This window comes from Tenrec ecaudatus, chromosome 6 (assembly GCF_050624435.1).
Source record: "Tenrec ecaudatus isolate mTenEca1 chromosome 6, mTenEca1.hap1, whole genome shotgun sequence".
Taxonomy (NCBI): Eukaryota; Metazoa; Chordata; class Mammalia; order Afrosoricida; family Tenrecidae; genus Tenrec; species Tenrec ecaudatus.
The window spans coordinates 31,990,838-32,006,239 of NC_134535.1; the positions used below are offsets into that span (position 1 = coordinate 31,990,838).

Here is a 15,402-nt window from a genome sequence, read left to right on the forward strand (position 1 = left end):
ACCAGGTTGGAAGTTCAAAGCCACCAGCCACTCATAGGGGGAAAGATGAAGCTGTCTGCTGCCATAAAGATTTATGAACCCTCTGTATGGTTGCTAATGAATTGGAATCAACTCAGAGGCAGTGGATTTGGTTGGTTTGTTACATTAATTATTATGCGTGGCCTCAAAGATCATTACAGCTATCTGTAGGATGCCCAGAAACAGAACAGTTCTCAGATTACTTTGTCTACTTGTCCTCCACTGTACTTACTTTTTTTCATCTTGGGACTCATTTAAAGATTGGCTGAGAATGATCACATATATAACAAATGATGGGAAAAGAAAGAAGTGGACTTTAAGAAAACGAGACACAAAGTTTATTTCCGCTTGCCCTGTGCTCCTCTTCTGTGTACTCAGGTGCCTAATTCCAGAGGGACAGATATGGAGTAGGAAATTCCAGGTCTCAAATGCACATTTGTTTGTCCAGCCTTGGGCTATGGCCTTGGGTCCATGGCTGCTTTTCTACAGTACTGACCCACGCACCCCACAATACTTTGCACTCTAAGCAACTACTACTATCACACCATCTGTGTTAGACAGGGTTCTCTGAGCAACTACTATCATACCATCTGTGTTAGGGTTCTCTAGAGAGACAAAACCAGATCGCTAATAATTTTTTATATATATATTTGTACAGATAGATGGATATATAACACAAGAAATAAACAGTTAAATTATAAAGCAGTACAAATGGCTCAGTGCAACTCACTCCCGTGAGACAGTTGTGAAACACTGGCAGTCCCTGAAGTCTTGAGGGCCACCAGGTAGTCCTCTGTAGAGAGATTCAGGCTATTTGGGCACAGGCAGCAAACAGCAAGGCAGGTCACCAACAGTCAGTTCTCAGCTCAAGAGATGTAAATTCCAATTGTGTGGGGAAGCAGGTCTTGGAACCTCAAATTACAGCAACACAGTCCACAGGTTAGGTGTCCCACAGGTAGTCTAGCTTGCAAATTGAGGCACAGAACAAGCAAGGCAGCTGCACACTGGCCCAATGATCAAAGAGGATCAAAGAGCAAGAGAGAAGGAAGGCAAGGCTCACCAAGCCATTTACCGTATATACTCGAATATACGCCTACCTGAGTTTAAGCCGAGGTACCTAATTATTACCTGGGAAACCTGAAAGACTGATTGACTCGAGTATAAGCCTAGGGTAGAAAATGCAGAAGCTAGTGATGAGTTTCAATAATCAAAACAAATGAAAATAAAATTACTAAAAATTGAGACAACAGTGAGGTAATGTATTTAAATATTTATTTTAAATAAAAAGTAAAAGGACAAGTCATTTAACATTAGTAAACCACAGTAAGTGGAAAATAGGTTCAACAAAAACAATAAGGTATCAATGATACCTTAAGAGTATTATTCCCTGAGCTCAATCAGCAACCAAACTAGAAATGTAAAGAGTTAAAATCCTTCAAAACTGGATTCATCATCATCATCCTTATCCCAATGCAGAGCTTCAGCTGGTGTGAGGTCATCATAGATGCTGTCCTCACTGAGATCGCCATTATCACCATCACTGCTGTCATTTTCATATAAAGTGCAGTCTTCACTGCCATCCATAGCATTGATGAAGAATACTTGAGTGGAGGCCCAATGTCCAGCTGCTACCTTAATACTAAACCTATAAATACATGCACATAGATCTATTTCCCCATCATCATACATTTATACATACACATGCCTGTATTTAGACCTCTATAAATGCCCTTTTCCTCCTAGTTCTTTCCTCTATTTCCTTTTACTTTCCTCTTGTCCCACTATCAAGCTCAGTCTTCATTTGGGTTTCAGTAATTCCTCTCAGTTACAATCAATCCCTAGCAGTCCTCTTACACCCTCACCACTGATTTTGGATCACTTGTTGTTCCTTGTCCTTGGGTTTGTTAACACCACTTTCTTTTCCCCACCACCCCCTGTCCCATGTCCCTCTGGGACCATCAGTCCCTTTGTTTTTCTCCTCTAGATTGGTTATCCCATCTATCTTATCACGATAGACTTTCAGAGATCATATGCACAAAAACAAGACAGAGCAAAACAAAACCAAGGACAAAAAAAGTGCCTGTAAATAGTTCAAGATCTATTGGTTTACCTTTGAGTCTGATGAGATGCCATGCTTTGGCCCCAAAATCTGTTTTTGGTATTCTCTTGGGATTTCCTTGCTCTGCTCCCCTTGTTCTGTTGCACACCCTTAGTGTTTTGCCTTGGTGTGGTAGGTTCAGATTGGACGCAATTCCCACACTGTCGCCAGTGTTGTCTCCTGTAGGGCTATGGGTCAATGAGGGATGTGGTGTCTCGTAGTGGGGCTGGCCATATGGTCCTCTTTGTGCATGGGCTGCTCTGAGCAGGATATCATCTTCAAGGCCTGATGAGCCCAGGATGTGCTCCACTCTCTTCCCCTTCATCTGCTCCCCTGTGGTGTGCTCTGATCAGAAAGATCCCTCTCCCTGAGCTGTAGCTTCAATGCTGTCCTCTAAAGTAAATTCTTCTGGGGGGAGGGGCAGCTATCCATAGTTGGGGTTGGGGTCAGCCCCTCAGACATCTCTACTGGTTCTCTGCTTCATGTCAGTATGTTGCTGCCATGAACATTGACATGGATCAAGTAAGTAAAAAGCCTTGACAAATTCAACCTTTTCTCCATTTATCATGATGTTACCTACTGGCCCAGTTGTGAGGATTTGGGTCTTCCTTTCATTGAGCTGTCAATCACACTGAAAGCTGCAATCCTTGATCTTCACCAGCAAGTGATCAGAGAAGCTGGATTATAGGAACAAGAGTTATGGTTGGAAGGGGTGCCTGGTCACCACCACTAATCACGGGTTCGATAGGCACAACTGTATGGTTATTATATATAAAGATTATAGTAAATTCATAGCATGAGAAATAGGAGAGTCAAATCATGGAGTAGAACACATTCCATGGCAGCATGCTCACCTCCTGGATGGCCATGATCTTACTGACCAGGTCCACGCACAGCGTGGGCCGAGGCAAGGTGGGGAGGAGACCCGGCAGGAGGCTTGAGGACCCCATTTCTTCCTAACCAAGGGTTATATCTACTTCAGGGGGTGTGATTGCAAGTAACCACACATCACAGGAAGGGGCAGTACAATAGGTATACACATTATAGGAAGGGGATGTACAAGGGGCATAGGCGTAACAGGAAGGGGATGAACTAGGGGTGTGCATGTAGGAATGGGAGGGGCTAGGGGTATACATGTGACAAGATGCATGGACCCTAGATTCATGGCGGTGGCCTAACCTTGGTCACCCTTGGGTGGGCCTGACCTCTCTGGGGTCTCCTGCAAGGAAACAGACATCTGCTCTCCTTATCTGAAGTGAGTGGGCCCTACTTGTGGGATAAACAGTGGTGTCTGTTTACTCTAGATGGCTGATAACACTTATGGAGAATAACCCCTGATGACCTCCAAGTGTATAGTCATTCACAAGCAGCTAAGTTTGGCATATATTTGGGGGAGACAACTTGGGAGAAATCATTCTGTTTCCCACGAAGAGTGGCATCAGGATTGAAGGAAGGCTTATTAACAACCTGTGGTAGCCATAATGACAACCTTTCATGCAGAGTGAGGAGGACATGAAGTGCTTGCTGATGAGGATGTTGTCGGTGCCCCTTCATTCATTCATTCTTTTTTTTGTGTTTTTTTAATGAACAGGAATTTTTTAATTAAAGAATTAGCATATAAATGAGCCAGCCATCAGTACTAGTAGTCCTGTGCTAAAAAAATCTTTACTCAGATCTCACTCTTTTGTCTTGCTTCCATTACAAGTTCAATTACATGTACCACATATGAAAAGTTCCTAGAGAAAGTTCAATTATGTCCCCATAGAATTTTAATTCAATAATTCTTTATGACAATTAGGCATTGTCCTTTGTGTTTGAAGATAGCCCGATCAAAATATACCCCTCAGGGAGTTTAGATTCTAAATTGACATTGCTCCATTTAGTTAGTCATTATATCTCCATTAATTACAGTAATCGATAAGTAAAAACTTTGCAGTACAATATATATTTTTCCTCAGCTTGTTATCTTTAAAGAAAACACTCAAACTCAGTGCCAGCAAGTGGATTCCAACTCAGCAACTCCATAGGAGGGCAGAGTAGAAGTCCTGTGGGTCTCTAGGCTGCAAATGTGTACGATAGTCTAAAGTCTCCTCTTCCTCTGAGCCATTGGTTTTCTCAATCAGCTGACTATGTAGCTGGCAATCTAAGGGGTAACCCAACGCATGTTTCAATAAGGGCGTTTTAAATATCTGATTGGGGTCTCATTAATGCTAACTAAACCTTGGAATCTATGTTTAGAGAAAGCCTAAAAGTGGCCCAGATTAGCACACATTAGTTCCAAAGTGCCCAAAATCAATGGGTTATTTATTTTTATAATTGAAGCCTGAAATGTTAGCTCAATTTTTCCTTTAAAGACACACCCTTGCCTAAGTATCAGGGCTGTAAAAGTCCATGATGGGAACGCACAGCTCTTCCTCCAAGCCGATAGGGGGCACCCGACTTTCGGAACCGAGGCTGGGTCCCGCTGTCCCCGCCCACCCGGGGGAAGTCACGCCCTCTTCTGGCCTGCCCGCCGTACTGGTAAGGCGCAGGCGCAGCCGAGAGGGCGCCCCTTGGAGCCAAGAGAGAGGTCACGAACTCTGACCCCCCGAAATACACAAACTCTTGAAAGCCCCTTCCCTGAACCTCCCTCACCCCCGACCTTTCTCCAACCTGTCTCCTCTGGGAACCTGCAACAGCCGCCGCAGCGAGGCTGTCGGGCCAACGTCCGGCGCAGGACCGAGCGCGGCGGAGAGGGACGGGTAAGAAGTGCCGGTGGGGTGCGAAGGGGCCGCGCCGGAGGCTGAGGTGGAGGGTGGCCTTTGAGCCCAACTGCCAACGGCCCCCGTCGCCCATGCCTGCAGCGTGCGGCCGGAGGGCCGGCCCGTGTGGCCGCGCCGGGAGGGCAGCTCTGGAGGGGCTGCGAGGGCGGGCGGGCGGAGGGTGGCCGGAGCGGCGGGGCCCGAGCGAGAAGGCGCGGCGTGGTGCGAGCGGGAGCCCACCACTCACTGCGCGCGCTGCCGCCTCCTTCGGCGCCTCTGACCTTTCACCTGCGGGAACCGCTTCCTGTCTTGGCGGCGCCGCCGCTTCCCCTGCCCCAGGGAGCCGCGCGCCGCGCCGGGCCGGAGGGCGCCCGGTGGGCACGAGTGCGGGGAGCGGCGGGACGGGCCGAGCCTGCCTTCCTTCGTTACCCGGGGCCCGAACGCCTGTCTCCCCGGTTTCCGACCGGATGACTGGCGGAACGACGCTCTCAACTTCACTCGTGTTTCTCGTTAAACCAGGCGGGAGTCCTTGCTCTCCCTACGGACCTGTTTCGTTTGAGGGGAAACGATGAAACGCCCAGCTCCCGGTGGCTCTTTTGTGGTGTAAACCCCTGCTTCCCACCTGATGCAGACAGGGCTGCATGAGTGCCATATGGTGCCAACTTCCGTACCCTTCAGTGAAGCGGGTCAATCCGCCATAAAGCCACCGAGAAGGAAGAGGGGAAGGAAGGGAAACGAGCACGCACAGAAAGCACCCCTAAGTCTGCCGAGGTCTCTGTGACTGAGAAGTTGTAGACAAGCCTCCCGAGTAAGGTTTTCGAACTGGTTGTTGCGGGCTGAGTGTAGCTAGTTTCTCTGCCCACCAGTAGATCTAAAAGATACTTACATTATGAGAAAGTAAGTTTTATGAAATGCTATTGTCATTCCTTATGAAGGCATTTTACTCTTACCGGAAGTGCTTAAGGAAAACATAAAGCCAGCACAAATTCCTGAACTACCTACTTGTGCCTGCCCATTTTGGAGCCCTGGTGGTGTAGTGGTTGCGCGTTGGGCTGCTACCACAAAGCCCAAAGCTCAAAACCACGAGTTGCTCCACGGGACAAAGATGAGGCTTTTCTCCGCCCACAAAGAGTTAACAGTTTTCAGAAACCCACCGGGGCAGTTCTACACTGTCCTGCAGGATTGCCATGAGTGAACGTTGACTCTGCATTGAGTTTGGAGTTTTTAGAGTGTTTAAGAAACCCACAAGGGCAATTCTGTCCGGCCCCGTAGGGTCCCTTTGAGTTGGAATCCACTGCTGGCGGTGAATTTGGAGTTTTGGAGAGTGTCCATCACAGCAAGCAGTTCACCGGTAGATTCCTACTCTCAGCGACTCACTGCCAGGACCTGCCCCATTGACAGTTTGTTGAGCACCATCCTATTGAGGGTTTCCTGTTTTGTTGACTTTCTGTTTTACCAAGTGTGATGCCCTCCACGGATGGGTTCCTGCTAACTTGTCCAAAGTATGTGAGATAAAGTCTTGCCAGCTACTAAGGAATATTCGAGTTGTACTTATTTCCCTTTGTTTTTCTAGCAGTCTATGGTGTGTCCAGAATTTTTCAGCAACATAATTCAAGATCACAATTCCTACCCATGGGAAATTGAAAAGACAAAAGAAGCATCTAACAAATATTAAGCAAATCGTTTAAATGTAATGTTTTTTAAAAAGTATATATATATATATATATTACCTTCTTGGAATCATAAAATCCTTCTGTAACCTTTTAAATTTTATCAAGAAAGCTATGAACTCATATTTTTGTGTGCGCTGTTTTGCATCAGCAAGCTCAAGTATAGGAACAATTGTGAGGATGACACAGGAGCGTAGTGTTTCCTGTGCATGGGGTCGCACCTAACACAACCATCAGTTTTGCATGCAATATCACCGACTTTTATTTTAATGAGTTTTTAATTGAGTTAAATGGGGAGTTTATATTTCAGAGTAGCAGCTCATGCATTCAGTAGTTTAGACCCCTCCCTGAGCCCTCTCCCCCAGATGGTTCTCCCTCTTAGGGACCTCTGTCCTTTACAAACCCAACACTATCCCTGTCAACAGTCTGTTCACTTGTTGCTTCATCGTCCAATTCTTGCCCTCTCTCCCTGGGGAACCTCTGCAATCTTTCCTTTGGTATGCAGTGCTTTGTCTTGGTTTTTATACAAATACAATAGTTAACCTTTCATAATTGACTAATATCAATCACTCAGTGTTGTTCTCCAGGCCCATTGGTGCTTCATCATTTTAACTTACTTAGTGATCCATAGTATTCCATGTGTGTATGTACCAAAGTTTTTTTTTTTTAATCTGTTTGGTGATGGGGTTTTGGACTGTTTTCAACTTCTTGCTATTGAATATCATCTACTTTGGACATGTTATCAGGAGAAACCAGACCCTGGAAAAGGACATCATGCTTACTAAAGTAGAGGCTTGGCCAAAAGAAATATATATAGGCAGGCCCTCAAGGATATGGACTGACGGAAAACGTTCAAACATCACCATTCTGAAGCTGGACCAGGAGCAGGCAGTGCTTTGTTCTGATGTACATAGAGGTGGATGGTACCTAACAGGAATTAAGTGTTCATGAATCCTAGCCAACAGCCTTGCTTTAAATAGTAAATGCCAGCTAGATTATTCTGGCAAAACTGGGTAAAACTATTTGAATGTATGTGGGAAGCTGGGAGAAGAGCCGTAGGCAATTGGAATTATATTTTGGGGAGTAAGGAATGTCCCCATTGAAGATGAGGAAATCAAATTATAAAGGGCTAGTCCTGTAGCCCTGCTTACTCGGTGGGCTGCTAACTGAGACTTCAGCAGTTGGAAACCGCTAGTAACTCCTAGGGAGCTTGATGAGGCTTTCTACTCCTGTCAACAGTCTTGGAAGCCCTCGGGGGCAGTTCTAAGCCTGCCCTGTAAGGTCGCTGTGAGTCAGAATTGACTGGCAGTGAGATTTTTTCACGGACTTAGTGGTTACTTAATACATACTGAAAATACCAGGCAAAAGGACTAGAACTTTATTCCTTGACTCTTAAAGAGAGACAGGTGGTTCTGAAGTAGGAAAATAACGACTTCGGTTCTGCAAATATACTGAGAACCTGCCAAAGCACGAGACCTGGTACTGATTCAAAGATGGTTTTCATGTTCTGTTGTGTGCTGTCAAGTCAGTTCACAGTGACCTTACAGGACAGAATAGACCTGTCCCGCAGGGTTTCCTAGGCAGTAGTCTTTAGGAGAAGCACTACCCAAAGGCCAGCAGTTCTAACTCGCCACGGGAGAAAGATGTTATAGTTTTCACCTCAAAGATTACAGCCTGGGGAATCTTAAGGCGGCACGGTTCTACCTGGTTGAGTAGGGTCACTACGAGTCCAGTTGACTCAGCAGCAAAGAGTCCACTACCGGGAGTCACCAAGTCTTCTCATAGAGAAGCAACTGGTGGGCTCCACCAGCCAATCTTTTTGGTTAACAGCCAGAAACTTACCCAACTAGGGCTTCTTTCTTGCCCTCTAGGGACTTTTAATATACATAAAGTTCCGTATATTAAAATATACAGCCAGGAAGCTCAGTTCTAGCGTAGTTGAAATTTTATTCCAGGAGTTCTTGACTTGGGATTCTAGGACGGAGGAGGTTTTTTGAGCCCCTGGGAGTGTTGTTGGGTAAGCTTTGGACTGCTGACCCCAAGATCTGCAGTTCAAACCCACCAACAGCTCCAGGAGAGAAAGATGAAGTTGTTTCATCAGTGAAGATTTATAGCCCTGAATCCTATGTAAGATCACTATGAGTCGGAAACAGAAAATAAGTAATTGAAATAGAATTCTTCACTTCCTTGGAGTCGTAAAATCTCTTGGCAACCTTTTAAGTTTTTTCACGAAAGCCATGAACTCATTAGAAAAGTGCACGTGTACACATAATTTGGCATGCAACATCACCTACCTTTTTGATGCTTTTCTGTGAATCAGGAGTTTACATTTCAACTCTACAGTCAACATTCAAACCATTCATCAGCTCCCTCCCCCAAGTTGTACCCCACTCCCTTCCCCTGGTTTCTCTTAGGGACTTCTCTCTGCCTTTACACCCAAGCCTATACCTCTCAGCTGTCTCACCCTTCGTTTTGTCCTCCCACTCTTTCCCTCTCTGCCTCGGGAGCCTCCCATGCCTGTTCCCTTTGGTATGCAATTCTTCCTCTTGCCTTTTATCTTTATACAAATATAATATTTTTCTTCCATATAGTTTGGCATAAGCATTTTCTTTTTATCATCAAACATCTTTCTTAAGCCTGATTTTAACAACACTCACTGGTTTTAACCATTCCCCTGTTGTTTATTTTATTTGAATATTTTTAAGTACAAATTGTCTTAAAGAAGAAAATCCAGTAATGAAGGGTTTTCCTCTGGAGATTACATGACTTATTTCCCAGACCCCTTCAAGCCGTCTTTGAAGACTATCTCTGCCCTATTAAAAATGACATGGGACAGTGGGTTAAGCATTGTACTACTAACTGAAAAATCAGTGGTTCAAATTTACCAGCCAATCTGCCTTAGAAAGATGAGACTGTCCGCTTCTGTTAAGAAACTTTACGGAGCAGTTCTACTCTAAATCCTTGTGACAGCAGAAAGCCTCATCTTACTCTCTCAGAACAAATGATTTGAACCATTATCTTTGTGGTTAATAGTCCAATGCTTACCCAGTGGCACCACCAGGGAGGGAAGATTCCTGGAAAGAAATGGATACTCAAAAAAACCCTCACTGCCATTGAGTCAATGTTAATTCGTAGTGACCTGTGAGTTTCTAAAACTGTAACTGTTGACAGGAGTCGAAAGCCCAGTCTCTCTTGATGAGCTGCTGGTGATCCTGAACTGCCAACCATGCGGATTGCAACCAGTCGCATAACCACTACACCAACAGTGATGCTTAAAAAAAAAAGGGATGCTCAGTGTTAAATAACCAGAGCCAATTATCAGAGGTAAAGATACAAACTTCACAAAACAAATGAAGTCAAACTGCTAGAAGCTGGAGAAATGATGCTTCCTTATGCATTTGTGGTAGACAGTGAGCACACTTTTACTTCAATTGTATTTGTCATCATCTCATTAGTTACTCCTTGTCTAGTAGTGAGGTTGCTATGAGTTGGAATCCACTTGATGGCATGGGGTTTTAGCTGCTAAAAGAAAGGGCCTTAGTGTGGCTTGAACTTTAAGTGTATGACTACTAACCAAAGCCTGACCACTTCAACTCGGCACCCAGTAGGCAGCTCATGGGGAAAGATTTAATTATCTATTCTTAAAAGGATTTTATTTTTTTAAAAAAGAAAAAGATTTTATTAAAGCCACTGCCGTTGAGTCAAAGCCAACTCACATATAGCAGACTGCTCATGGACAAAGATAGTCTTGTACTTCTCCAGCAGAGCAGCTGATGGTTCTGAATGGCTGCCCTTTGAGTATCAGGCCACTGCCTAACCCACAGCACTACCAGGTATCCTTCCTGGAAAGCCTTCTAGGCCAGGTCTCTGGCACAAGGGGAACCCTGAGTCAAAATTGACTCCATGGCAACAAACAGCTGCTAAAAGAACTCTTAGAATCTAGCAGAAATGACCCTAAGTGATGAAGAAAGGGCAGGGGAAGGAGTGCTTCATTCTGTTGCTATATCATTCTAAATGAAAAAAATTAAGTCATTTATATTTCATACTCTTAAAATGGTGATAAGATCTTCATTTAGTTAAAATAATTTCATATAAACAATAATCCTAATTTTACTTTGGTAAATGCTGAAGGTTGTGTGCTTTTAGTATAATTAATTGAAACAATTAAAATTCTTAATAAAAACAATTGAGATAATCTGACTATTAATTATAGCTATGAAATATTAGTGGATATATGAAAATGGCAGTCACAATATAATTTTAATGTTCTTGAGTACATGCCATATAGAGAATGTCAGAGTAAACCCATTAGTCTTAATGCTTCTCCATTTGAAGATAATTATGCATGAAATTCAAATTAACTTTAATGCATAAGAAATCATTAGTAAAGAACAGTCATGACATCCTAGGAAAGTTTTGACCACTTTTGAGTAAATGCAATTATTAGTTTTCACAAAATGTTGAATAAAAAGATGTGTTAAACAGCTGCAGTGATGTGTGTATTAGCTGCTAGGACTTCCCTTTATGTAAACAACAGCGACTGGTTCCTATCATCAGAGATCTCCTATTTAGCTACAATATCTTGGAGCGGTGAAATTGTTGGCTCCTTAATCATTGGAGTTTGGCTAGAAACAATTACAGGCTTTAGGAGCCCTGGTGGCATATTGGCTATGAGTTGGGCTGCTGATTGCAAGGTCAGCAGCTCCACAAGAGAAAGACCCCCATGAAGAAGTACAGGTTCAGAAACCCACAGAGGTCGTTCTCTCCTGTCCAGTGGGGTTGCTGCAAGTCAGCAGTGAGTTTGGTTTTGGTGTAAGCTTTACCACAGGAATTGTCAGCACATAGCCAACATTGCTTTACCTGTTTCCTTCCATTCCTAGCCATTTGAACTGGGTTATTTTTTTAACTGGATTATTTTTAAGCAAATCAGATCATATTGTTTGTAAATCACTCAGGAAATATGTTTTTATGAGCATAATTCTGGAGAACATTAATTTTCTTTTTGGCAGGGCATCTTGGCATCTAGATCATGGCAACCATAGAAGAAATTGCACATCAAATTATTGAGCAGCAAATGGGAGAGGTATGTCTTGTTTGCATTTATGCCCTGAGTCACCGTGTTTATTACTTGCACTAACTGCAATGAAAGCTATCCGGCATTTTCAGGTAGCTTATCAATTTCCTGAGAAATAGTTGAATAATTGGCCACAGTCGCAGCAGAATATCATAAACGCTGTAGTAGGTAATTTATGGGATGTCATGTAGCACAGAAGAAAAAGAGCTAATAAAGAGCCGTAGAAGGAGATGGGGGAATGGTGTGAGGAACAGGATGGGGAATGTTTTGGAGTACATGAAGTCTGAGGTCAGTATTAATCGACCAACTGAAGTTAAGCCATGTCAGTAGAATGAGTTATTTGTTTTTTAAATAGTATGTGGTAGTGTTTGGTGCAACTCGTTGTCAAGTTGATTCTGACTCATGGTGGCCCAATAGAACAGTGGCTGGATCTCCAAGGCTCTGGTCATTATGCAAGCTACTAGTAGCTCCCAGCTGCTGAGCTTTAGGTTGGAAGCGAGTGCTTTAACTACTGTGTAGTACCAGGGTTCCTTGTTTACTTGTTAGAGCTACCATGCTCAGAAGTTCTCAAAGTTTGATCTAGAGGCCCTTCCAGAGAGTTAGCACGGTGGTCATAACCATTTTTCTAATAATACTAAATGATATTTGCCATTTTCATTTGAATCCTCTCCCAAGGGTAGAGTAGAATTTTCTACAGGTGGTCAATACCATCTGAAACTGGCTAATGAAATGTGTCAACAGTTAAAAGGTCTGCATAGCTCAGTGAACCATCGTTTTCCAAGAAGGTTCCAAAATTATTCTTGACTAAACGAGTTAGTTCTATATTGCAATAACCTTTAAAAAAAGATCACTTCTTAAAATTTTGTTGTGATAACAAAGACAATTTCTACCATTATCTGAAAATATTCATACTCAGCCCAGTTTCAAGCAATGGTGTGAGGCTGAATTTGCATCCGATACGTTAACCAAAACCACATATTGTAACAGATTCAGTACTGAGGCAGACATGAGAATCCAACTGTCTTCTATAAAGCCAGACATGAAAGACATGAACAAAAACGTAGAACAGTTTTCCTCTCTGCTCTGTGTACTTTTGATTTCGTACTTCTCCTATAATCTATTGACTCTTCTCTAATAAAGACCATTTAGATATTCTGTTCTCAACTCTTATACTGCAGTGAACATCCTTTTAGTAGTTTAAGCAGAATGCTTCTACCCTGTAACATTTGCCCCCTGCCTGCACCTCATACTCTAAGAAATCGCTGTGAGCCTCTAGTCTTTTATTTCACAATACTAGTGATGGGAATACTCCCAAAAACAATGACAGCAGCTTAAACTATACATGGCAGAAGTTGTTACAGATCAATTGATTCAGAGTCACATCTTGCATGTAACATTGAAAATTTCAAAAATTGCCAAGGTGGTGGAAACTGGACCTGAGAAAAATTACCTATTTAAGATAAAGTTAACAATAGTTAGATCTGCACCCAGAAAACTAAAGCAATAGTAACCAAACCCCTCAATGTCGGGACAGTTCTGTTTAATTTAACTTCAGTCTGGTGAACTGCTCTCCAGACTATTCCATCTGAGCATTTCTGTTTTCCCAGTTGCTCAGGTAAAACTTTGGTACTCATCCCTTTCGTGGTCCACATCCAATTTATCAGCACATCCTGTCAACTCTGCCCTCAAAAAAGTCCAAGTTCATGTGTTTTTCACCACCTGCATGGCTCCTGCTCTATTTTTGGCGACTGCCATTTGTTACCAGTACTTATCCCCCTCCTTATTATACTCTGAACTATCACACTTCTCTTCTTCACACTACATCTAGATGATCTTTTCAAAGTACTCTGCCAGTCCTGTTCCAACTCCTCCAGCCCTATCCATTTCACACAGGAAATCCAGAGTTCTGTGTGGTCCATGAAGCCCTAGGTGCTCTGGCCTGCAGCTGTCACGCAGATGCCATTTCCCACAGTAGTCCCCCTCACCAACTCTTGTGCCTGTTGCCCTGGAGTCCGCTCACACGATCTGTTCCTTCTACTGGGAGCACTTCCTTTGGCAGTCGACACATGCACAATTGTCAGAATGTTTACAATTTATGATCAGAAACTACTCCGAGTGCATCCTTGCTTTGGCTGCAGTCCATTCCCACACACAACTCAACCTTTGCTTCTGAGTTCCTCTCCTGCCCTGCTCCCCCCCCATCCTGCTTTATTTTTCTTCATAGCATTTTAATACCACCCACAAGAGTACTTCAAAATTTCATAGGAAAATTTTATTATCTTTTAATTCCATTTTTCCAGACCCTCTGAAGCTACCTCATATTTTTATTTGCTCATTTGTTCTTAATCTATCTTTCCCCACTAAAACGAAAGTTTTCTGAGAGCAGCAATTTTATTTGGTTTACTGCTAACTCCTAGGGGCCCAGAACAGTGCTTGGCAATTAAACTATACCGAATATATATTTGTCTTACGGTCCTTCTTCTGAAATGGAAGGAATGAAGAGTGAGGTCAAAATGTTCTTATTTTTATACCTTCATATACTTAAATTATTTCTGTAGGACACAATTTGTGGAAGTGCAATTGTTAGTGCTACAGATGCATATGGTGTGTTTTATTGAATATGTAATGGCCATTTACCCAGCTTTGTCTGGCTATTGTAAGGAAAATTGTTGAACTTAGCTATTTACTAACTGGGATAAGCATTGGCTTCTAACCAAACCCATCAGCTAATTTGGGGGAGAGAAGAAGAGATTGTCTACCCCTGTAAAGATTTATAGTCTCAGACACTCAGAGGAGCACTTCTACTCTGCCCTGCAGGATTACTGTGAATCGGATTGACTTGGAGTAGGGTTGGTTTTGTGGGGTTTTTCTTCCTAACTAACTCAAAATGATTGTTTTAGATTGTTACAGAGCAACAAACTGGCCAGAAAATCCAGATCGTGACAGGACTTGATCACAATACACAAGGCAATCAGTTCATTCTAACGAACCACGATGGCTGTACTCCAAGCAAAGTCATACTGGCCAGGCAAGATTCCACTCCAGGAAAAGTTTTTCTCACAACCCCAGATGCAGCAGGGGTCAACCAGCTATTTTTCACAACTCCTGATTTGTCTGCACAACACTTGCAGGTAAATACCTACAGAAATTTAAAAGCGTGTCTGCTCTTAAGATTTTGTGTACTCAGTTTAAAAAACAAAAAAAACCCCTGCGTGGAATCTGTGCTGTGCTGTGTAAAACATTTGTTGATGGCTTCTTCCTATTGTACTTTTTATACAGTGTTACACCAGTGCTTTCGGGCGGTCTTTGGCTAGTTTAGATGGGAAGGTGTTTAATAAGAGATGTAAGTAGCCCACAAAATTGTTGGTAAAGTCAAAGAACGAGTCCTAAGCCAAGCTTCCAAGAATTAACTACGGGGCATATTGTAGAACTGATTCTAGGAGGCCTGCTGCTCTGCACAGCTGGGAAATAGCCAGACCAGGAGCAGCACCTCCAGGTGCAACTCCCAGAGCCAGCAGTCCTGTAGCACAAACAGGAAGTTGCCGAATCAAGAAATCGGTGCCATAGCTACTGGTTTCAGAGAAGCGTCTCCTTGACTTTGTAAAAATCACATGGCCAGGGTTTCTCACCTCTCCTAACTTCACACGGGGAAAAGAAAATCAAGATCTACAGTCCAAAGCTGATTCCTATTAGGTATTCCAGTATTCCAACACCAGCCCTCCCTTCCACAGTACTTTTTACTTCTTTGATGGATTCAGAAATTCATTGCAGTGTGCCACAGAACTCACAGACCAGGCCGAT

General features: G+C 43.3%; 1 protein-coding gene across 3 annotated transcripts in view; it reads left to right on the top strand.

Annotated features, from left to right (window-relative positions):
• Positions 1-4,623: 4,623 nt before the first annotated feature.
• The window catches only part of NR2C1 (nuclear receptor subfamily 2 group C member 1), a 68,442-nt gene continuing 57,663 nt past the window's right edge, over positions 4,624-15,402 (top strand). For all 3 annotated transcript variants that reach the window (XM_075551166.1, XM_075551167.1, XM_075551165.1), the window contains exons 1-3: positions 4,624-4,857; positions 11,537-11,610; positions 14,502-14,732. In XM_075551166.1, the coding sequence (XP_075407281.1) occupies positions 11,557-11,610; positions 14,502-14,732 (285 nt within the window). In that variant the 5' untranslated portion in view covers positions 4,624-4,857; positions 11,537-11,556. The remainder of the gene's footprint in view (positions 4,858-11,536; positions 11,611-14,501; positions 14,733-15,402) is intronic.